Source organism: Canis aureus, chromosome 15, assembly GCF_053574225.1.
Source record: "Canis aureus isolate CA01 chromosome 15, VMU_Caureus_v.1.0, whole genome shotgun sequence".
In the NCBI taxonomy this organism is placed as follows: Eukaryota; Metazoa; Chordata; class Mammalia; order Carnivora; family Canidae; genus Canis; species Canis aureus.
In genome coordinates this window covers 42029657-42055164 of record NC_135625.1, presented here as the reverse complement: position 1 = coordinate 42055164, position 25508 = coordinate 42029657, and the positions used below count along the sequence as shown (strand labels likewise).

The window sequence follows — 25508 nt, the reverse complement described above, 5'->3', positions numbered from 1 at the left end:
ACAGGACATATGGGAGAGACAGTAGCAGAGAAGATGGCTCAGGACCCTGCAGTCAGGCAGAAAGTGTGACTTCTAGGTCTTTGGATCCCAATAAAGTGGGAGAGAAGGGAAATACATCCTTAACTATTCCTGCCTCTTTTCAAAGTTAAATACCAGACTATAAGAAACAACATGCACAACATTGGAAAAATTTGCATTTATTGGACAATTCGTCTTACTATAGGGTAAGTTTCTGCCTGACTGCAGGGTCCTGAGGAAAGTGTGACTTCTAGGTCTTTGGATCCCAATAAAGTGGGAGAGAAGGGAAATACATCCTTAACTATTCCTGCCTCTTTTCAAAGTTAAATACCAGACTATAAGAAACAACATGCACAACATTGAAAAAATTTGCATTTATTGGACAATTCATCTTACTATAGGGTATGCATTGAGAAGGACAGTTCCTTCTGCCTCTAGCAGGGGGCTACCTTTAGGTGTAGCTCTGTAGCAACTCCAGGTAGTTCCATTATAGCTGTAAAATGCCTTTGGACAAAATAAACATCAATGACCAGAATTCTACAGATGGCCAGCTCATGCTCAGAAGAGTTCCAAATATTACATGGGAGCCCACATGAACAAAATGATTTTCATTTATTTTTTTTTTCCTTTCTCAATGGGTCTGCCTCCAAGCAGAAGGTGCCCAGAAAAGTTAGGCTTCAAGTGTCATTTCTTCAGGCTTTTGAAATAATTTAAATGCATTTCATAGGGTTTTTCTTTTCTATAACAACTTTATTGAGATATAACTCCTATATCCTACAGTTGGCCTATTTAAAGTATACCATTCAAGGGTTTTTAGTATGTTCCCAGGTGTGTAACTATCACCACAATAAAACTAGAGCATCATTATCACTAGAAAGAAGCCCCCTTAGTGTTTGCTCCCCATGTTCCCTAATCTCTCTTTTACTGCTCTCCTACTCCTTGACAATCTCTAATCTACTTTCTGAATTATAGATTTTTTTCTACTCTGAAAATTTCATATAAAGGGGATCATACAACGTATGGTCTTTTGTGATTGGCATTTTTCACTTAGCATAGTCTGTTCAAGGTTCATGTGTGTTTTGGCATGTGTTGGTACTCTTTTTTTGCTGATAATATGGCACTGTATGGATTCAGCACATTTTATTTACCCGTTCTTCAGTTGATGGCCATATGAACTGTTTCCACTTCTGGGCTATTATAAAGTATATTGCTATGACTGTTTATGTACAAATTTTTAATTTAAAAAAAATTATTTATGATAGTCACACAGAGAGAGAGAGAGAGGCAGAGACATAGGCAGAGGGAGAAGCAGGCTCCACGCACTGGGAGCCCGACGTGGGACTGGATCCTGGGTCTCCAGGATCGCGCCCTGGGCCAAAGGCAGGCGCCAAACCGCTGCGCCACCCAGGGATCCCTATGTACAAATTTTTATGTGGACGTATATTTTTATTTCTCTCAAATGAAATATATATTCATTTCTCATTTTTCATGGTAGTTATGTTGTATAAAGTCACCAACTCTGAATTAACAAATACTGAGCCATTTGTTCCTAGGAGGAATACAGGGTTAAGTGCCTGTAAATCACTGGTCACAAGACTTTCATCAACTGATCGATACATAAGCTTGTTTTATGTGTGCTTCTGTTTAAAAATGCCTTATTTAATATATTTCTTACAAATGATTGATTACCTGTAGTACTTCTTTATAATAAAACTCTAACTGAGAAGACTAACGTTTTCCTGACTCTAGGTAATATGGTAAATCCCATTGGTTTTTAGCTTTATAACAATGCTGTCAATTATGCTTTTACTATCAGTTATTATCTCGTGCATCCACAAATTTAGCCACTTTTCCATCTTTTTCATAGCTTCATATGGAAAGTAAAGTGTACTATAGATGACACTTTAGCACTTTCTGGAGTGGTTTCATATACACATCAGCAAATTTCCTCTTCCTTGTTCTAGATGTACAGTATTATCAATTAACATGGAACTCACAGCCAACATCACTATTACTCAAGCCTGAATGAAGCTTATTTAACACATGTATTTCTTCTGTAAAGCACATCATGATCTTCTACTTCAGAACACTAGGAAGTACTTCAGCATTACCTTTGGGGGTCATTTTAGGCAGTGAAATCACTAACAAAAAGCACATAATGCAAAATATGTGGCACTAAATAGACCATGAAAAGAACACTTGCTTATAGTATGGGAGGTGAAACAAGAAGGCAGAGCATTGCCTAGTTGAATCTCAGCTGGGATCATGCATATCAGGTGACTCAAAATTTTGCCCCTTTACATATGTCCATGAATGATGACAGAAAGGTCATGGGTATTGATTTGGGGGTTGCACATAAATATTTGCAAGTAGGTAAATTGGAAAATGCATATGTATAAGTAACGGAGATTGACTGTAAATAGAAATGGAATTGTTGGGTCATATGGTGACTCTGTGTCTAAACTTTTGAGGAACTGCCAGATGGCTTTCCAGTGTGGCTTCAGCATTTTGCACTCTTGCCAGCAGTGTGTGAGGGTTCCCAATTCTCTACATCCTTGCTAATGCTTTTTATTGCCCATCTTTTTCATTCTTGCCATCCTGGTGGTTGTGAAATGGTATCTATTTGTGGCTTCATTTGCATTTTCCTGATGGTTAATGATATCAAGTATATTTTTATGTTATTGACCATTTGCAAATCTTCCTTGTAGAAATGTATATTCAAATACTTGGCAAATTTTTTTAAGATTTTATTTATCTATTCATGGGAGACACAGAGAGAGGCAGAGACATAGGCAGAGGGAGAAGCAGGCTCCCTGCAGGGAGCCCAGTGAGGGACTCAATCCCAGGACCCGGGATCATGACCTGAGCTGAAGGCAGATTGAGAAGGCTCAACCACTGAACCACCTTGCTGCCCTACTTTGCAAACTTTTAAATTTGGGTTATTTTCAATTCCTAAGGAGACTTCCATACCATACTTTCAGTAATGGATAGAATGACTAGGCAGATTAATAAGGGAATAGGAGGAATGAGAAAACTTAAAACAACTTGACCTAACAGACACATATAGAACTGTCTAGTTCTCCCTTTAATTCTGTCAGCTTTTGCTTCCTGAATTTTCTAACTACATGTATAATTATATGCATGCATATGTATAATTATCATATCTTCCTGATGGCTCAGCACTTTCATCATTACAGAGTCCCTCTTTATCTTTACTGAAAGTTTTCATTTTAAAGTTGTACTTTGTTTGATTTTAGTTTAACTACACTACAACTTTTTTTGTATGCTGTTTGCCTGATATATCTTTTAATTATTTTTATTTTTATCCATCTGTATCATTGAAGCTAAAGTGTTATCTCCTTGAGACAACATATAGTTTTCCTTTTTTAAAAGATTTTATTTACTTATTCATGAGAGACACAGAAAGACAGAGAGAGAGAGAGAGAGAGAGAGGCAGAGACACAGGCAGAGGGAGAAGCAGGCTCCATGCAGGGAGTCTGATGTGGGACTCAATCCTGGGACTCCAGGATCACGCCCCGGGCCCAAGGCAGGCACTCAACCACTGAGCCACTCAGGGATCCCCCTAGTTTTTCTTTTTATTTAATCTTATCATCACTATATTTTGATTAGATTTTATATTATTTTCAAATATAGTGTTATTGCTACAGTTGGATTTATGTATACCATTTTACTTTTTATTTTACTGTAGGAATAGTGTCTTTTTCCTTTATTTCTTTTTTACTACTTTCTTTTGCATGAAGAAAATATTTTATACTGCAACATTTTAACTCCTTTAGTGACTATTCCCTATATAATTTTAGACTTTTTCTTTAGATGTTGCTTTAGGGCTTGCCATATGTATTTCAATTTATCAGAAATTTATCCTAACTTAATTGTACCTGGATATAGAAATTTTACTCCTATATAGCTGTCTTCTCTATTTCCCCTTTTTGTGCTATTATTTTTTTGCATATTAGATCTATTTATATTATAAACTAAACAATATATTGTTATAATTATTAATCCATATAATTTTAAGATTTATTTATTGATTTGAGAGAGAGAGAATGTATGCATGGGGATGAGGGGCTGAAGGAGAGGAAGAAAATCTCAAGAAGACTCCCCAGTGAGCAGAGAGCCTGATCCCGGTCTCAATACGGTGCTCAATCTCATGACCCTGAGATCATGACCTGAGCTGAAATCAAGAGTCACTTAACTGACTGACCCACCCAGGTGCTCCAGTTAATCTATATAATTTTATAACTTTCAAAGAAGCTGAGAAAAGAAATGTGAGCTGGATATATTTTAGCATTTGTTATATTAACCTTCTTATTTACCCTTTCTAGTTCTCATCATTTGTTCCTGTGGATTTGAGAATTACAGTGGCATTTCCTTACTCCAGGACAGCTTTACTTCCACCTTCCTCTTTAGTGCTGTTATTGTCAAATACATATTTGTATATGTTATTGGCCCAACTATAAAAAACAGATATTTCGCACATCTACTTTTTAATTAGTTAAGAAAAGAAAGAAAAAAATATATATTTATAGTTTTATTTTATGATTACGTATTTGTCTTATGACTTTTTAATTCTTTTCATAAGAATTTAAATTATTTTCTGGTGTCACTTGCCATTAGCCTAAAGAACTTATTTCAGTATTTCACTTTTTAAAAATTTGTAATGTATTTTTTTATTGGAGTTCGATTTGCCAACATATAGTTTAACACCCATGCTCATCCTGTCAAGTGCCCCCCTCAGTGCCCGTCATCCAATCACCCGATCCCTCCGCCCACCTCCCATTCTACTACTGCTTGTTCATTTCCCAGAGTTGAGTCTTTCATGTTTTGTCACCCTCTCTGATTTTTCCCACTTGTTTTCTCTCCTTTCCCCTATAATCGGTTCACTATTTTTTATATTTTCCATATGAGTGAAACCATAGAATGATTATTATTCTCCTATTGACTTACTTTACTCAGCATAGTTCATCCACGTTCCTCCAGTTCCATCCACGTCGAAGCAAATGGTGGGTGTTCGTCATTTCTTTTTGTGTGTGTGTGTGTTCGTCATTTCTAATGGCTGAGTAATGTTCCATTGTATAAATATATACCACATCTTCTTTATCCATTCATCTTTCGATGTACACCAAGGCTCCTTCCACAGTTTGGCTATTGTGAACATTACTGCTATAAACATTGGGGTGTAGGTGTCCCAGTATTTCAATGCATCTATATCTTAGGGGTAAATTCCCAGTAGTGCAACTTCTGGGTCATAGAGTAGCCCTACTTTTAACTCTTTGAGGAATCTCCAGAGTGGATACACCAGTGTCTTCTATGTCACTCACTCTTTCTTCCACTTCATTAACCCTCATTGTTAGGACATCCAGTTTGGATTGCATCTCATTTAATTGATTTTTAATTTCAGCCTGATTAGATCTAAATTCTTTAGTCATGAAGTCTCTTGATTCCTTTATGCTTTTTTCCAGAGCCACCAGTAGCTTTAGAATTGTGCTCCTGAATTGGCTTTCTGACAGTGAATTGTAATCCAAATTCTGTAACTCTGTGGCAGAGAGTACTGTTTCTGATTCTTTCTTTTGTGGTGAGTTCTTCCATCCAGTCATTTTGCTCAGTGCAGAGTGGCTGTTTGAGCCGGCTGAGTCAAGAATATCAACCACGACCTAACTAAATTTAGCCCTAGATGATTCTGATGAGATCAGAGACCAGAAAATGAAAACAAAGATCAGAACAAAATAAAACAAAAGGACCACTAAAGTGAAAAACAAATTTTTAAACAAAGTAATAAAAAATAAAAGGCCAAGAATCCCAAAGAAGAAAAAAAAAAAGAGAAAAAAGCAAAAGTAAAGAGGAAACAAAGAAAAAAAGAGAGAAGAAAAAAGGGGGGGACTGGGAGATGGTGATGGTGAAGAAGTGTTGTCTGAAGGAGAATGTAATCTACCTGTGGGGTCTTAGCGGGTGATCCTCTTGGTTCTGAGTGTATTAAGTCGTATGTAAAAGATGCTCAGTCCCAAATTTATATAAACCAGCAATACTTGTAGAGAGCCCCAACATTGACCACCAAAACATAAATGAGATAAAAAAGGGGGGCAGAATGTGAATGAAGAGAGAATATAATCTCATAGAATGAACCAGCACAGCATTCCACTTGGTTCTGGGTGTATGCTGGACATGTTTTAGGAGGTATTAACTTCCGCTATTGTAGAACAAAATGAGGCAGAGAAAACAAAAAACATAAAACAAAACAGAACAAAACATATCTTGTATATCTCCCACAATTAAATTGGAATTGGAAAATATATCTAAGACATGTAATTGTAGAAATATGAAAGTCAAAAAGGAAGAAACTTAAAATGAAGAGGTGGTAAAATATTGTATTTAAGATGGGAAAAGAGAAAAAATATTGGAAAACTTTAATCTGATATAAAAACAAGTTGTACTGGAAGAAAGGAGAAAAAGGGGGGTACCTTCTAGTTCTATATAGCATAAATCTGTATATTTATAGTGTATAAAGTATATAGTATATAAAGTATATAAAGCTTTCCCTGGAGCTTTCCAGCACTGCTTGGTCAAGAACTTGCTCTTCCCCTGTCCTTCCAGCTGGTCTTCCGGGGGGAGGGGTCTGCTGTGCTGATTCTCAGGTGTGTGCACCTTGCAGAGCTGCCCCACCCCCCTGCCGGGTGCCGGGCTTAGTAGGAGCTGTTTATCCTGTGAGGCCCCTGTTCCCTGGCGGTCCTGCCTCTCCCAGGCACAGGGTGACACAAGGAGGAACAAACCCACTGGCAGCGGCTAGCTCTCTAGCCCTGGAGTCAGCTCCCCATAGTAACTAACACAGTCTCCCCCATCCACACTGGCCTAGATGCTCCTGGGGTGGCAGGGGCGCTGACCTACACAGCTGGGAGCGCCCGGCAGCAGGAGAGTCCTCACTGTCCTGTGCCCTCCCTGCCTCCGCCTGTCTTCAGGGGAGTGTAGGATCATGGGCTGTCTACATGTAGCACCCTGTGATCCGGGGCCTGTTGGAATCGTGCTCTGGGGCGTGGCTCCCGAAGGCAGCAAGGTGCAGCCCTCTCCGCCCGGAGCCCCTCCCCGAGCTTCTCCCCTAGGCCCCGCCGGGTGTGCCCCAGCCCTTTACCACGCTTGGCCTGTGGTCTGTGGTGCCCTCTCCCCCTGGGCGCACCTCCTCTGTTAATGACCCCAGGAGACTGGAGGCTCCACTGCCCCTCCTGCGGTTCTGCCCGATTTCCCTGCTGCGGTTCTGCCCGATTTCACCTTTCCATCTGGGAAGAATCCGGTGCAGATTTTTAAAGTTCCTGCTTCTCCGGGACTGGGCTTTTCCTGCCCGGAGGCTTTAGCCTCGGCCCTTAGCCCAGCCCCTCACGGTGCCCCTCCGCCACTTGATTCTTTTTTATTTTATTTTTTCCCCCTTTCCTACCTTGTTAGAAGCGAAACCCTTCTCTGTAGAGTTCCAGCTGTTCTCTCTTTAAATCTCAGGTCGGATTGGTAGGTTTTCAGGATGATTTGAAAGTTATCTAGGTGAGTTGATGAGACCAGGTCTCAGTATTTCTCTTAAAATAGATCTGTTGGTAACAAATTCTCCTCCTCCTCCTCCTCCTTCTTCTTTTCTTCTTCTTTTTTAAATCTCAATGTCTTTATTTCACCTTAGTTTTTGAAAGATAGTTTGGATATAAGATTTTTATTTGATGGATTTCTTTTTCTTTCAGCACTATGGGTGTGTTTTCTGACTTCTGGCCTGCATTGTTTCTGATAAGAAATTAGCTGTTATTCTTACTGTGGTTCCTTTGTATATGATGAGCTCTTTTACTCTGCTGCTTCCACATTTTCCCTTTGTTTTGGATTTCAATATTTTAATGTGATGTATTTGAGTGTACAACATTTTGTACTTCTCCTACTTGAATTTTGTTGAACTTCTTTAATGCATAGATGGATATTTTTCTTCAAATTTGGGAGGTTTTCAGTCATTATTTCTATGAATTTTTTTATCCTGTTCTTTTATCTTTCTCTTTGGTATTACTCTTTTATGCATATATTTGCATACTTAATAGTGTCCCACATTTCTTGCAGGAACTGTTCAATTTTTTAAATTATTTTTTTCTCCTCTTGGAGAGAAAATAAATAACATTTATTTTATAATATTAATAATCTCTATTGATATATCTTCAAGTTTCCAATTCTTTCTTCTACAAGTTCACATCTGGTACAGAACTCTAGTCAGTTTTTCATTTTAGTTATACTTTTTAACTCCAGAATTTCCGTCTGATTTTTGCTGTAATTTCTAATTTTTTTGATAACATATTGTCATCATGCATTCTCTTCTTTAAGTATGATTTCCTTTAATTTTTTGAACACATTTTTAATTGTTTGAAATTTTGAAGTTGCTTTGAAGTCTTTGCCAGTTAAATTTAACATCTGAGCCCTTTCTGTTGTTGTTTTCCTGTGCATAGGTTATATTTTGCTGAATTCTTTGCATGTTTTATAATTGTTGCTGGTGAGAACTGAATATTTTAGTTAATATATTGTAGTGATGCTGGATACAGATTACTCCATGCTCCAGGACTTGTTTTTGTTGTTGTTGCATATTTATTTATCCAATGTCTTGGCTACTTTATGTCTAAGACTATTTTAATAGTGTCTATTTTCCCATGATATGCAGCCACTAATGTCCCTGCTCAGAGGCTCAGCCATAGGAATGAGACAGTCACTATAGGATTGCAGTGATTTGTATAAGACTCTTTGTCTCTTTCTCTGATCTCTGGTAAACTGCCTGCCACTACTGGAATCATCCTCATCGTTCAGGCTCTGCTAATTGCTGGATAATTGCTCTATTGTTTTTGTCAATGCCTTGGTGTATAAATGCTGCACAGTGTGATCTAATTAAATTTTGTACTCTTTGTAAGGCTAGTTTTTGAGTGAAGTCTTTGAAGCTTTTTCTGACTCTAGGAATTGCTGGTTCTGAGCTATTGCTTTCTCTGGTTCTCTCTGCTAAGCTAGCTGGCCCATGGTTTAGGTCATTGTTCTAATGGAGCAATCAGCTTTCTCTTAATTGCTTACCACTAAAATCTCCATTGCTTTTGAGAGCAACTTTATGCTTAAACCTTTCAATACCCTATTTCAAATGAAGTCAGTTCCTTTGGAGTGAGTTTAGGAGCTTTCTGTTTATATGGATTCCTTCTTCCCCATCTGTTCTTATGGAAAAATTTCTGAGCCACTGCTTCAGAGTAGGGAATAGGGGCAGTGGCTTGCTTCTCCTAGAATGACAACCCTGCTTTATTAGCTAGATAGAAATGGCAGGTTTTGATCTTCTCAGTTTTTCTCTCCTGGCATAGAACCCCTGTCCTACAAGCAAGCTGGGACAAGCCAATATTCTTTGCTGTGCCTAGGATAGAGCTTCTGTCCTATGGATGAGTATGGGTAGGGGAGGAGAATATCTAATCTCTTGGCTAAATTGCCAGGAATTTATCTTCTGTATCTTGGAGCCAAAGGGGTATTAATGTTGGTGGTCTGACTTTCCTAATATCCCCTAACTGGGAGCTGATGAGAGAGGGAGCTCTATTTTCTTGACCATACCCAATCAAAATGGTACTTCTATCATGCTTACCTGGAGGAAGGGAAAGGGTTATCTCTAAAGTGCCATAGATTCTTGCTATTCTTACTGGGAGTTAATATATTTTTTTGAATAAATACTTGTTAATTTCCTATTTGCTCTTAGTATAATTTTAAGAGACTTTAAATAATTTTTTTTTTAATAATCTTTAGCACTTATGGTTGTTTTGCTGGGAGTAATTGTATGGAATTTCTCACTCTGACATTCTGGAAGTGAAAATCCCTCTCTTAGGCTTTTTGTATACACCTGACAGAGAATAAAGGCAGTTATCTGAATTTAGTAAAAAAAAAATACTTATAAAATATGAAAAGGACTTTCAGGACTTGATTTCTGGCCAGAGTCAGCCAGCCTTTTCCACCTTGATTGAATTCTTCTGAAAACTTCTTACCTTTGAAAAATGCTTTGACTGTGCTGCCTTAGGATACTCCACACATTTTTTTTTTTCTTTCAGCAGTGTGGACATTACATTGAAAAAGTCTGAATTTTTGCCTCCAGTTTGAAACCCATAATTTAGGACAATCTTAGACTCCTCTTCATTTATTTGATATCTTGGAGCCATTCTAAATTTGTTAAGCCAGAAACTTTATTTTTTTTTTTTTTAAGCCAGAAACTTTAAATGTATTCATTGAGGTCAGTTAATCAAACTTTATGGAATTTCTGCCCTGAGCCATATATCAACATTGCTCTGGGTGCAGTGGGAGACTCCAGTAAAGATGATATGATCTGTAGATGTAAAAAAAAAACATTAGTTTGGGATGTAGAATAGCTAAGAGTACACAATTAAATTCTAACACTTTACAGGTACTTGGACAGTATTGAGATTCTTCCTGGGTGGTTGTAGCTCCACCAGGGTCATTAGAATAGTCTGAGTTGGTGGTATTTACAATATGAGTTACAGTGACTCCTTTAGTAAAATATCCAATAAACATATCCTGCTGGCTTCAACGGCTGCCTAACTTGTCAGGACACTACTACAGTTTCTCTATTGCCAGAGACTTAACCTTTCTTGATCCCTCTTCTACAACTATGGCATAGCTATATCCTATGATATTTTCTTGCCTAACCATTGGTTCTTTGATTATCCTTTGATTCTTCTATATGATTATGTGAATGAGATTCTCTAGGAGACAGAAAGCTAGGAATATATATTAAAACTATGATGAAACTAGCATGAATTTTAGGACAATGTTCCCCTACTTGAACCTTATAAACCCAATTTATAAAGTTAGTTTATAAATTGCTGATACCTCTGATTCTTTTCCTGGCCATTGTCCTGTCAGTCTGAAATAATTTAGCTGACAACTAGGTGTCCTTGCATTATCTGTCTCCTCTTTTGATTTTCACATTATGTGAATTACTAACCCCACAAACCAACCCTCAGCCCTACTCATTCAGTAAACATCTATAGTGCCCCTGGTGTTACAGGCATTGTACCAGGTTCTTTGACTTCAATACCAATGAGATGATCTCCTTAACCTTAAAGGAGTTTTGTAGGTTTGTGAGGGGACCAAACATGAAAACAGACACATATAATAATTCAGTGTTCCATTATAAAAGAAGTATGCAGGACATATAGAGGACCTAAGGTCAATGCTCGGTTTTGTAGGAGGCAGAAAAAGCTTCATCTCAAGGAAATTATGATTAAACTACATCTTGAAGCAGATTCTAGAAAGACTGATTAGATAAGTGGTAAGGAAGGCATGAGAAAGGCTTAGAGATGAAAATCCACACAAATAAGCTTACTTTACATAATTTTTTTAAAAAAATTGTTATGATTGGGAGAATGTGAGTCTAATATGCGACTATGATTTCTTGATTATGCTATTTTCCTTTTATTTTCTGAGTTCCCTCTCCAATTCTCCTGCTCTCAACCTCCTTAGTAACAGAGAAGAAAGTCATAGTCATCTAACACAGCATCTAACATATTTGGCAGGTCCTTAAAAATGTGTTGAATGAATGAGTATAATGAATCAATTGATCATTATCCAGTTTAAAGTGCAGTACTTTGCCCTAGAAACTATTTCTGAGTGTTCTTCATATACTGATACCAGCCCCTGTGTCGGGCTTCCAGCTTCTCTGTAGAAATGTCTACATCTTAGAGCTCCATGGAGAAAGGCCAAGTTTGGCAGGCACTTTTGTAACCCTCTGATTTGTAATGTCCTGACATCCCTGGGCTCTAAATCCCTCCATGGGTTCTGTGACATCTCCTGGGTTTGTTTGGGGAAGTAGGTGAAGAAAAACCAACTCTTCCCTGTATTGCTTGGTCTAGTTAGTTTCCATAGTATACAGCACAAAGGTGTGAAAGTGTTAGTGATTTTTCTGTTTGGGTATTTTTACTGAGAGTAAGGGAACACTCAAAGTAACTCAAAGCTTTAAATGTCATCAGTAAGGATGACTCAGTAGACATAGCCTCATGCCTTAACGAGGTGTCCTGCCGTAAATATTTATCTCTGCTCCGGAAAGGACCTTTGGAGGAGCTCCTCTTCTCTATATAGGACCCATTTCCTCTCAATGACCCAACCCCTAGCACTACATTTCCTCAAATCTTATCCATTAACTGTGATAAAGGGGTCAGGGAGACACACTAAGATTTAATAATTTAAGGTCAAGAGAATAAATGGCAGTAGGTGCCCCCCACCCAACAACACTCCTTTCAGAGATGAACACTAATTATGAGAGATATTAGAGATGAATGCCTTAAGGAGAAAGGAGTTACTTTTCTAACTGCCACATAATTTGCAAGGCAACATTCTCTCCAGCAGTCTGGACATCTTGTTATTCTGCAGAAAATATATAATTCTTTTCCATCCTATCCCCACCTTCATCCTTCTGTTAATGCCATTTTAAATTGTACTGCACTCTTCGGGCCTGCTTGGAATAAGAGAAGGGGCTATTAGGGGGCCAGGTCCTCATTCAACACTGCTGTTTAACAGAAAGATGCTTTGCTCTTGCTATCCCATTAAGGAATAGATTATTAACTCCTTATCTGAGAGTCTGCTTTGCCCTCAATTTCTAACTAGGCAGGAGGGGAGCCCATGGATTAATTTTCCCTTTTTATAATATAGGTAATTGATGATCTTTGTGCACAATAGCCAGGTCGCATGATCTAACAAAGGATTTATTTTTGTTTTCTGATTCATGATTCATTTTCATTGTCTTACAAAAGAATCAAAATCAATCTGGATTTAAATATTTTATGCTGTGTTTAACTAATCACCTTTCCCAAAGAAAAGGAAATTATACAAACTCTCTTGGAAAATTCTACTAGCATGGTCATCATAGCTTGATGGCATATACTCCAGTTAATTATGAAAAATGTTCAACTCTTTAAAGAAATCTTAAAAAAAAGAAAATCTTGAACATGCGGCCATGTATCCCAGTGAGGCTAAAATTGGTGGAAGATAGAGCTGAATGCTAAATGATAATTTCTGCTAAATAATTCAGGCCATCTGAACTCTGATATTTTAGTTACTTTAATGAGTCTAATGGGTGCAATTAGAGACTGTTCCCCTCATGGTGCCAGACACAATGTGCTCTCACCTAATCATGGGAACTGTTTTTCTCTGGGTAACTCGTACCTGCACATGTGTCCTATATTTTCTGTTTCTGGCAGTAGTAACCACTAAATAAGTGTAGATTGAAGTCAGTAACTGAAAATGTTTTGATGATGATTATCATGAAGAAAAAAAAAAGGTTGCAGAGCAAAAACTAGACATTTCAGTGAGAAAGTCTGCCGTAAATCTCATTTGCAACAGAATAGAATGGGGAAAAATAGGACTTGGGGTTCTCTCTAATGTTATTACTTTTTCTTTCTTCCTTGCAGGGAAATGACGCTGATATGGTGGATAAGAATAAGTGCTGTACACTCTGTAACATGTCCTTTACCTCGGCAGTGGTGGCGGACTCACATTATCAAGGCAAAATCCATGCCAAAAGGTTAAAACTGTTGCTAGGAGAGAAAACACCACTAAAGACCACAGGTATGTGTATGAACAATGATCCCAGGAGACACTGAAGTCCAGGCACTGTGCCTGTCCCGTTAATTGTGCTCCCTCTTTAGAAGAGGCTGCCTGAATAGAGTCTAAACATTGATGCCTTTCGAAACCTAAAGGGATGGACAGGTAGCCTAGCAGACCTTGCCGTTGTACGACTATTAAATATAATTGCAGGTGCTCATTCTCTAACTCTGGCTCCTTCAGATTAGTAATTCAGCAGCTGGCATCTTCTGCAAGGCTCTTTGCATCCCGCAAGATGTTGCCTATCATATTTATTGTATATTATATAAAATACCATGCCTATTATATAACAAATGCTCTTCTTCCTTAGCTTCAGTGTGTAATCCATGTGGGTAATGGGTGGTGTGTTGTGTCCAGTGGGTGGATTCACTACCTGTATCTGTATAATGCAGGTTATCATCCTGTCTTTATGTTGGTGAGGATGGGGACATGGAAAACTGTGGTCTTTAAAAACACTTCCCTTTGCAGATGGTTAAAGTGTTTTTTATTTTTTTTCCCCTGAGGTGACAATTCCTGTTGTTATCTATAATTCAAGCCCGTTAACTTTCACAACAAGAAGTTTAAATATTGATAAAAGATCGTGTGACCCTGTAATTGCTTAACTAAAATAATTCTTTATAAGTCTATCAAATTATGAAACTAAAATACTGTTATAATTGAATCAAGTTAGATTATTTGGACAAGGTTTAAATTGTGGTAAAGATGCTCTGAGGCTGGGTTATAATCCCAAGAAGTTGGGAGTATATTTCATGATGTCTATTCTTCCAATGCAATTAAAATTTAGCAGTTCATTTTATCTTTCCGTCTAATGAATAGTGCATAAATTGTGGGCGTAATTATTTTTAAATGGTATTTTGGAGATTGGAGAAAGCCTAAAACAATACTTGGCTTTTATTCTCACCAGTGTTTTCCTTAAGAAAAATATCTTCTTTCACCTAGAGAATAGCAAGGAATCTTTTCACTATATTTTTCTACTTAGTTTAACTAAAGGGTATTGTTTTTGTAAAGGTGGCTCTGACATTCAGATGTAGGACGGGGTTGCAAAACACTTGAAATCTAGAGCCAAGCTCAGATTGTTCCTGGGCATACTCCTTGTGCTAGCATTTTATAAGCAGCCACTCGGTTGAAACTCCTGACTTTTGTTCTCTAAAAGATTGGATATTCACCTTGTAACCTACTCCCCGACAAATTTCTTAAAATAGACACCTCAAAGAAACAGTCACTGGAAAATTTTTACCTGTTTTCCACGAGTGAGTAACTAGCCCATTTGTTCTTTCTGCCTAAGCAGAGAATTGCTGTTAAATTTAATTTTGGAGATAGTGATGGAAGAGGAGAAGCTGTATCTTTGTTTATCACGTCAATTACCAAAAGGGAGAGTTATTATTTCTGTAAAAAAAATCACCACATGGCACAAATGGTTCTTTCTGAATTTAAATGCATCCTCCAGATAACCAAGCACCAGTTTGTTTTCCTGAATTCAAATACCCTCTGAGCTGGTGAATATAACTTGGGGGTAATTTGTCAGTTCCCATCAATATATTTCAAAGGTGAGACCAAGAGCACTTAAACTGCAACCTTTACTTAATGACTTTGTCTTGGTGTCCACAGAGCTGGCCCAGTCCTCAGTGTGACCAGAATCAGGTTGCCAGTTAGGCCAGAAGGGGATGGGGGTGGGGTGGGAGGTAAGTAGCTCTATCAGCCTGTAGCTTGGGCTGGGGAAACAGATTTCAATTGCTTTATGCCAGCATCTCCTTTCCTCATATAACTCATGGTGCCCAGCCTGCACATCCCCCTTCTGTTCCTTAGGCTTTCATCTGTTTCATCTAAAGCTGCTTGGAGCAGAAGGGGTCTTGGAAGATGGCAATACCAGACAGAATTAGAGGGTCTGAGAACTAAATTGATCCCTGGGCTTGGGTTAGTATCAACTCAGCTTCTGGCAGGGAGCCAAGGAAGTAGTGTGTCCTGCTAGAGCCAGGTGAGTCATTAGGTATAAGTATAAGCAGAGGGTAGTCATTGGGAGGTGTGGCATAGGATAAGAGTTGAGGGCTTTAATAGAAGAGTGGAACCCAGCCATGGAGAGTCTGGGGACAGTGATCCTGCAGAGACTCAGGCCAGGTACTGGCATTGGGAAAGTCTGGAAGGTGGTAGGAGGGCCCTAGCTGTAGGCTAGTGTAAGTAAAGGCTGTTATGAGTGTGGCAGGGCACCATCATTTAAGACAGGAATACTGGACTAGAAGTCAAGTGTAAGGAACAAATCAGGAACCTACTTTGCAGAGTGAGGATATAGGTTGAAGCTTGGTCTCAGACAAATTCATATACTTTACGTAAGGAGCAAGAGGCACCAGAAAAGAATACCTAGGCCGTGGGCTTCCTGAGCTGCTAAGTTCAGTCCTTCCAGCTCCCTAAAGAGTCAAGATAGCCTGCCATACTTTCGTGCTGCCTGAGGCCAAGCCCAGTGGATGTTCTTGAAGGATTTTACCTTCTAAGCTGTGGCTGCCCTATGCATGTCTAGGAATGGCTCTGCCTAACCAACCAGGTTGGCATGAAATTATTTCTATAAAGAAAACAAAAGGAAAAGAAAAAGAACATATAAAACCCAACCACCTGAACTGGGAAGCAAGTCCCCTGTTCAGGTATGCTGTGTAAGCTACCCCTCCAAGAATAACAGGCTGTTGAACTGTAGTGATTTCTGGGTAGGGATAATTGAAGTACGACTCAGTGACTCCCCCAGCTACTCCATCAGATGAGGGTGAGCAGTTGGTGTCTGTGAATCATTACCTTTCTGCCTACTCAAGATGTGCTTTGATCAAGCATCAACTGGATAGCTTGCAGAATTATCAATTATTGCAGTTTGGGTTGTCTTCTCCAGATGGGAGCATGTTTACTAGAATTTCTGAAATGCTTGACAGAGCTGCTGGGGCAAATAACAGCTCTCATTCTTGTTGGTCAGTGTGCTTCTGGATCTCTTCTCCTTCATGCTGCTCTAGATCCTGCTGGAAGATGAAAGCTTGAGGAGAATTCTAGATCCACATGTTCTTTCAGGGTCAGCAGACCTCACATGGAGGACATGCCCAGGTCAGAGGTGGCCATAATCAGGTAGTTTGCCACACTGTGAGAAGGATGTAGAGGAGGCATCGATCAGAGGCCTGAATAGTGAAGGGCATGACAATCCTCTCACTAGAGGGAGAATAAAGGAAGCCAGATTGGTTTAGCATGGAAAAGAGATTGCTCAGGGGCAAATCTTTGGTTTCAAATTTTTTTAACTTAATTAATTTATTTTTGTTCTTTTTTTAAAAATCTAAATTCAATTTGCTAACATATACTGTAACACCTAGTGCTCATCCCATCAAGTGCCCTCATCAGTGCCTGTCACCCAGTCACCCCATCCCCCAACCTCCTCCCCTTCTGCAACCCTTTGTTTATTTCCCAGGGTTAGGAGTCTCTCCTGGTTTGTCACCTTCACTAATTTTTCCCACTCAGTTCCCCTCCTTTCCCTCATAGTCCCTTTCACTATTTCTTATATTCCGCATATAGCAGATCTTTGGAAGGCTGTTATGGCAAAAAAGAGATTCATGGTGTGTGTGTCTGTGTGCGTGTATGAGAGAGTATGTAGAAATATGTGAATGTATGTGAGTGGGAGTGTGAGAATGGGTGAGAGTGTGTGCATTTGTGTGCATGTGTGAATGTGAGAGAACATTGTGAGAAAATATGAGAGTGTGTGCGTGTGGGTATGAGAATATGTGAGTATATGAGTGTATGTGTGTAATAAAGTGTGTGAGAATATGTGAGTGTGTGAGGCAATATGTGTGTGTATGTGTCTCAGGGAAAGTGTGAGAATGTGTGAGTGTGCACGAATATGTGAGAGTGTATGTGTGTGCATGTGAATGCACGAGAGCATTATGAGAATATGTGAGAGTGTGTGTGTGCCTGGGTGTCAGTGTGAGAATATGTATGTGTGTACGCATATTTGACTGTTGAGAATGTGTGTGAGAGAATATGTGAGAATATGTGTGTATAAGTGTATGTGTGTGAGAATGTGTGAGCATATGTAACAGTGTATATGCATGTGTGAGTATGAGTGTGTGTGAGGGGGTGTGTGAGTGTGCACTTGGATGCAACAGTTGTACCCAGTGGATAGAAAATTAAGGCATTAGATCTGAACTCAAGATAAGAAAAAGATGACCAAGTTCCAGAGAGATTAGATTTCTGTGATGAGGCCACAAGGCAAGCCAACCCACTGGCTCCCGATGCCGGAGAGGGCGGTCCCTGCCCAGGTGTGCTGGTGAGCCGCCCTGGAGCAGCAGGCCCCAGAGCTGACAGCAGGCTCTCGGGGTGTGTGGCTGGTGGGGCGCAGGGGCTGTTGAAACGGAAGCTGGCTGGCACTTGGCAAGGACATCAGCCTAGATGACATTTAGAGTCCTTCCATCCCAGTTCTCAGCCCCTTGCTACCTGCAGCTTTGACCCACTGACATGACAGGCAGTAAGAATGCTGGCCTGGGAGTCACAAGACAGGAGCCCAGGCCCCAGCTTGGCCTAAGGTGCTCTGTGATCTTTGGCAGGGTTATCCTTTCCAACCTCACCTTTCTCGTCTGTCATTTAATTCCTTTCTTTTTAAAAGATTTTATTTATTTATTTGAGAGAGAAAATGAGAGCAAGCAAGCACAAGGGGGCAGGTAGGGGCAGAGAGAGAAGTAGACCCCCTGCCTACTAGGGAGCCCGACATGGGGCTGGATCCCAGGACCCTGGGATCATGACCTGAGTTGGAGGCAGATGCCCAACCCACTGACCACCCAGGCACCCCTGTCATTTGATTGTAACACTGGATGCTTTTATCTCACTGGCCCTTTTATGGAGGAAACAATAGATTTTCAAAGTTTTGGAAATTAGAAGTTCATGCACAGGTGAGCATGTGGTAAATAAGTTGATTGGTGGTGGGGAGGGGAGGCCTAACTCCTTTCTAGCAAAGACTCTGACTTCCTGGTTAACATGAGGTTGTTCAAATACTACCTTAGGAACAGCACAAAGTGACACCGTGTGTGTCTCCTTGGAGACAAGCCTTTCTGGGATGAGTTCCATGAGCTAAGGCAGGGCCTGGCACCAGCGCTGCCCACTGGAGTGAAGCAGGGCTGGTGGGGGTGGGGAGGCAGGGGATGGCCACGGAGCAGAGGAGACAAAGGGCTCTGGGCATGGAGGGGACCTGACAGGGGGAGAGAGACGCCGTCACTATGCTGGGGGCAGTACCTTGGCTCTGAAACTGGTAACTGGCAAGTAGATGCAGTAGTAAATCATTTTCCAGACTAGAACTCAAGATGTCTAGAGGATAAAAGAAGGCCCCGGACACCCAAATGAGGGCCCACAGAGGGTGTGAATCTCAGGAATGTGGAAGAAGCTCTGTTAGAGTAGAAACACCAAGTGATAAAGGGCTAGGAGCTGGTGCCGAACCTCAGAGGTCAAGCTGCCGCTGCTGCTCTAATTCTGCTTACGTCAGGCTGAGATTTGGCCCTGGAGGCCCCTCACGGGAGCTGAGTCTGTGCATGAAAGAGGGCACTTCCGCCAGAGTGAGGAGGATGAGGAGCAGACAGAGCCTTGAGACTGTGCGCAGCACGGTGGCTTCGTTCTGGGATCCTGGGCCCTTCACCGTGGTTTATCCCAAGGGGCTGCCTGGGGTGGCTCATAAGAACGTGAGCTAGACGACTGCAGGTCTGCCGGCCGCGGAGCCCCGAGGGCAAGATCACCACCTGCAGGAGACCAAACACGGGTTTCCAGAGATGTGCACGGCCTGATCCGCAGAATCTATGAATGGGTGTTACACAGCAAGGGAGAGTCACGGTTGCAGATGAATCACCATGTCTGGCCTCTAGAATGGTAATATAATAAAACTGTGTGGTTTTAAGCCACTGACTGTGGTGATTTATTACAGCGGCCGCAGGATAGACACAAACCAACCAGGCCGCCCTCTCTGTGCAGTCCTCAGACCCACCTCGGGCGCCTCGCAGGCAGCGTGGGCGGCGCTGCCATCACCCATCCGAGGGATGAAAGGTGTGTCTGTAGCAGGGTCTTATGTCCCAAACACGACTCGGTGCGCTACTGAGCCGAGCCTCTGGTCGACTGCCGTTGACGGCAAGGCCAGCGCCTTCTCCCGGGTGCGGGAGCCTGCTCGAGTTAGCGCTTCCCAACCTCCCACCCTGTGTCCTCTCTCTGCCCCCCACAGGTTGTCCGGTGCTCTGCCGGGTGGGCCTCCTGTCCGTCGCCAGCTGCGCCTCCCTGCCCCTGCCCCTGCCCCGGAGGCCGCCCCGTCTTCCTGCTGCGGCTCTCCGTAGCCTCTTTCCCAAGCACGATGCAGGCCCCGCGAGCCTCCAGAGTGTGCCACGGCTGCCGGACCTCCCCAGGCCTGGGGTGCGGCCGTCCCTTTACTAGCAGACGGCTTCGCTTGCCTCCGCCTCCTTTGCCCAATCTGTACAGTGGGTATAATACCGGGACTTCTAACGAGGGTTTTCCGTGATGATTAGATGAACTGTTTAATCAACGCAAAATGCTTATCATTAAGCGCTCAATAAATCTTAGCTCTGTCCCCTCAGGAAACGCAGCTATTTATATGAACGCTGTGCCATAGAATTTTGCACTTAAAATATCTTATTGTCTGTTGTCTAAGTCTGCTTCCCTTTGGTGAGCTTGCCTCACCCACCGGCCCTTAAGCACTCTTCACAGAGGAACCACGTCCCCACGCTCATTCCGAATTCCGCCAGTTCCATACACAGGCTTGTCTGCCTTGTTTTCTCTATGACAGAAAGTGACGGGAAAATGTAACTGGTGTTCAGTCCCTCCCTGAGGACAAGTACAAGCCTAGAAGTATGGGCTGGGGTGCAGGGGCGGGGGGGAGAAGAATCAAAACAGCCACAGAATCTGCCAAAACAAAACCTTAATCCAGGGTGATGGGGAGAGGGGGAAAGCGAAGAGAAAGAAGCAGGAGACCAGATTTGAACAGAGGTTAAGTTGGAAGATGAGAGAAACAGCCTGAATGTTCAAAAGGCTGGTCCCTGGGGGTTTTGGGTGTGTGCTGGGCAGGGAGCTATTAGTAAAGTAGTGGACTCCACTGTCCAGGGTGTGGACTAGCTGATACCAGCAATCTTAAGAGGAAGAACAGTCAGTGCAGAGGCTGGGATGGGGGCAGACAAGAGCCAGGAGCCTGGAGCCGGGAAGATCTCAGGTAAGAATCCAGAGATGGGGAGGGAAGCTGAGTTGGGAATCCAAGGGCCGTCAGGTATGTCAGATGGGAGCAGAACAGAGCAAAGTCAGGGCTGAGTGGTTCTGCCAAATGCACTATTGTCTGTGGCTTCAATTGCCCCCACCTCACGGAAGGCAGTGTGGCTTCTAACACTGAGCTCAAGTGATGCTTGACGGTTTGACGCTGTTGCCTCTAGGAGTGGTTGCAGGATGTGGCTGCAGCTGCCTCTAAAGGGAGCTTTCCAATGAGTGGAGGCTCAGCCAGCTCCAGTCCCTCCAGGCTTTCTGGCCATCGATAGTCACACTGCATCGACCATGAGGCCTTCTGTGGGTGACTGACTCACCCAGCAAAACTGGCATTGTCAGCAGAAAATGTTCACTCTAGGTAATAAGAGCCATTTCTTCATCATAGTTGAAATTCCCTCATCTGGCTCCTGCCATAAAAGAATTCCAAACATGGAAGTTTTATTTCACTATTTTCTTAGCTTAATTCCTCTCAATAAATATCCCTCATCCTGGAAACACAAAGGTGAATAAGACACCTCTTGCCCTCTGGAGGCTCCCTATGGAGTAGGAGGCTACATGGACACTGGAATACAATAAACAACACCCCCCGTGAAGGTCTTTAAATACAATAGGATATTGAAGAGTGGTTAAAGTAATTGCGGTGGAACTGTTCTGACAAGAATTTAGGAGGAGAGCCATTTAAGTCAGATCTTACTAACCTAACCAATGAGGATTGTTAGGGAAGGGTCTCAGTTTCTTAAAAGAATCCTTAATCTAGACATGGTTTCTCATCTCCACAGTCTCGACCTTCTGTGTTGGGGCAGGGACTGTTCTGTGCACCACCTGATGTTTAGCAGCGTCACTAGCCTCTACCCACTAGATTCCAGAAGAACCCCACTAGTTGTGACAATAAAAATATGTCTCTAGACATAGTCAAATGCTTCCTAGGTGACAAATCCGACTCCAGGGAAGAACTGCTGATCTAAATCAGGAATTAGCAAATTTAGACCTGAGGACCAAATCTGACCTACTGCCTAATGTATTACATGCAAGCCAGAAATGGTTTTTACATTTGCAGATGGTTTTAAAACAACTGAAAGAATATTTTGTGACACAGGGAAAATAAATAAGATTCCTATTTTAGTGTCCATAAATAAAGTTTTATTGGAACACAACCACACACATTCATGAATGTTCGGTCAAGATAGATTTTGGGCTACAGTGGCAGAGCTGAATAGATGTGACAGGAACCATATGTTCCAAAAAGCCTAAAATATTTGCTACGTGATCCTTTACATGAAAGATTTGCTGCTGACCTCTGATCCTGATAATGAGTGATCTCGAGGAATAGGCAGTGTGGGGAGAATGGTGCTGGCATGGGTTTGTATATAAAATGCAAGCATTTTCCTGGGCGGTACCTACCCTTCAGGAGCGGGGGAGGCACCAAGACAGGGATCAGCAGATAGATGTAACTGAGGGCAGAGGCAAGTTTGAGACATGCACCTTGGGGACGTACCCCAAGAATTGAGAATGAGGGGAACCCTTCCTCGTTAAGAGCAAGAAAGTTCTCCAGAAAAGCTGTAAGACTTGAGTGATAGCCAATGTCTCCACCAGGTCTAAAATCTTAAGACGTTTGTGAAGAATAAACAGATGAGTATTACCTGGATTTTGCCAAAACCTTAGTATGTTTATAACTCCTGATTTTTAATTCCTAGTTGAACTCTATTATCCTACGTGTATTAGTTTTCCAGGGCTGCTGCAACAAATTACCATAAACTGGGTGGTTTAAAATAACAGAAACTTATTCTCTCACAGTTCTGGGGGGTTAAAGATTGAGATCAAGATGTGGGCAGGGCCATGTTCTCTCTGAAGGCCCTAGGAAAGAATCCTCCCTCGCTTCCTCCTGCCTCTGGGGGCTGCTGGCTTCCCTTGGCATTCTAACTTTATCGCTCCAGTCTCTGTTTCCATTGCTACATTCCCATCTTCCCTGTGTGTCTCTATGTCCTTCCTCTTCATGTGAAGACACCAGTTACTAGATTTGAGGCTTACCCTCATTTAGTGTGACTCCATCTCAGCTTTACAAAGATCTTGTTTCCAAAGGGGTTCACATTCTGAAATTCTGAGTGCATATGTATTTGGCCAACTTCTTTTAAATGATGGCACATGACAAAGGTCACGGGCCCTGATACTCTGCCTGCTAGCTAGTATTTTTCCCCTCTTTCTCATGATAAACTCATTCAAACAAGATAATTGAAATAAGAATGAGACTTTCTTACTCAAAATTCTAAAGACGACATCATTTAGCTGTGCTTTAAAAATTTTTTTGAAGAGAATATGAATTATGTAACAGAAATCTGAAGCATAGGGAAAAAAAGAAACTGAAAACTACAGGTACTCCCCATTGTCTCCCATTAAACAAAGTGAAATTTTAAGATTATCTGTAATCTAAATAGTTAGGTATTACATTTAGTATTAATAAGAAAATTAATTCGTGTTTGTGGCAGACGAGTTACTCATTCAAAATCCATTTGCTTCCTACATTCCCCAGACTTTGAATTGATTGTGTGTAGATGTAACATAGCATTACTTTAAAACCAGGCTACAAGACAGAGGAGAGCTGTTCAACTTGCATTAGACTTTGCAAGAACAAGAAAGATGTGTTTATTGTGATACTTCGGGGTTGTTTGTTATTGCAGGAGAGCCTAATCTATCCTGGTTGATTCATTGTCCCTTAAAGTTACTGTTTCACATATAAGCTTTTATGAATACATCTATCATTCTTAGCAAAAATGGATATTGAGCACTCTTTTATGTAATCCTCAGACATCATTGGCTTGACAGGAAATGGCATCAAACTTGGCAGTAACCTTTCTTTCATTTCTGACCCTTAAGAGTTGGAAGTTGCTGTAATGTGTGTATGTCTTAACAGCATTAGAAGATTGATAGCAAATACTTCTGCAGTGTGCTCCAGAGGCGTTACAGCTTTATGGCTCTGTTGATGAATGCATGTAGGACACTTCCTGGCACATAGTAGGCATTTAATAAATACTTGTTGGATAAGTGAAACTTGAAAGCACTGGAGATTATAATAATGATAAGCATTTAAATATCTACAGCTTGGGGATCCCTGGGTGGCTCAGCGGTTAAGCATCTGCCTTTGGCTTAGGACGTGATCCTGGAGTCCCGGGATCTAGTCCTACTTCAGGCTCCCTACATGGAGCCTGCTTCTCCCTCTGCCTGTGTCTCTGCCTCTCTCTCTCTCTCTCTCTCTGTGCCTCTCATGAATAAATAAATAAATTCTTTAAAAATAAGTAAATAAATAAATAAATAAATAATCTACAGCTTTATTTTTGAATGAAGTTACCTTGGTTATTTAAATTTCTGTTAAATATAATGCTCAAAGGCAGTGGTTTCTCAGCTTTATAGGAAGTGTCCTGCCTATCTGCTTGCCTGATTTAAAGAAACTTTTCTCTCGTAGTAAAATAGGTGAAATACAGAGTAATGTAGGGTATAAACAAAGGCTCTAAGGTAAACTCAGTTTTACAATCTGCTTATGCCTTTGTGAACTTTTACAAGTTATTTTAATTCTTTAACCTTCCATTTCGTATTGGAAAGATAATGATAATATTTAAATTTTAGAATTATTATGCAAAAAGGAGACATGAGTAATACTTAATACAGTCCTGCCACACCAGTAAGTGTTCAATGAGCCTATTATTGTATGTAAATATCTATAGGTGGGAACACGCACAGACACATAGTCAATATTCATTATTTGCAAATTCTGTATTTGTGAATTTGAGAACTCACTAAGATTTCATTGTAACACCAAAAATCAACATTCATGGCACATTAATGGTCATGTTCAAAGTGGTAAAAAATTTGAGTTGCCCCATGTGCATATTCTCATTGGGGATGAACAAGGCGATACTCTGCCTTTTGTTTCAACTTTCATACTGCAAATATGTGTCCTTTTTGCAATCCATTTAGCGCCAGGTTTTACACATTTTTGTGGTTTTTGTTGGTGACTTTGTGATTTAAAATGTCCTCTAAGGGTAGCACTGAAGTCTTTTATTTCTAAATCCAAGAAAGCTGTGATGTGCCTATGGCAAAAATGCCTGTGTTTAGGCATTTTCACTTACTTACTTACTTACTTACTTACTTATTTATTTATTTATTTTCCAAATTTTTATTTAAGTTCTAGTTAGTTAATATACAGTGCAATATTGGTTTCAGGAGTAGAATTCAGTGGTTCATCACCTACATACAACACTCAGCTTAATTTAGTTTAGGCATGAGTTATATGTTGTTTACTTTGAGTTTAATGTTAATGAATCTAAAATGTATATTAAATAAGGTTTCTTTGAACAGATGCGCACATAAAACAAGATTCTATATTGATCAGTTGACCAAAATGTGACCATAGGCTCACAAGAACTAAGCCTGAATTTCCCCTAGGGAGCAATGATTTGGTATGTGCTTATTCAGTGTTCTTTGGAGACTTTGTAAGGAACACGACTGTGAATAACAGGAATTGACTATATTGAAGTTATATTCATCACACTTATAAAAAATTTTCAAAAATCACTTAAAAATAAATAAAAACATAG

General features: G+C 40.8%; 1 protein-coding gene across 9 annotated transcripts in view; it reads left to right on the top strand.

The window, feature by feature from the left end:
* The window catches only part of ZMAT4 (zinc finger matrin-type 4), a 353108-nt gene that overhangs the window by 168286 nt on the left and 159314 nt on the right, over positions 1–25508 (top strand). For all 9 annotated transcript variants that reach the window (XM_077849306.1, XM_077849307.1, XM_077849309.1 and 6 more), the window contains one exon: positions 13476–13632. In XM_077849306.1, the coding sequence (XP_077705432.1) occupies positions 13476–13632 (157 nt within the window). The remainder of the gene's footprint in view (positions 1–13475; positions 13633–25508) is intronic.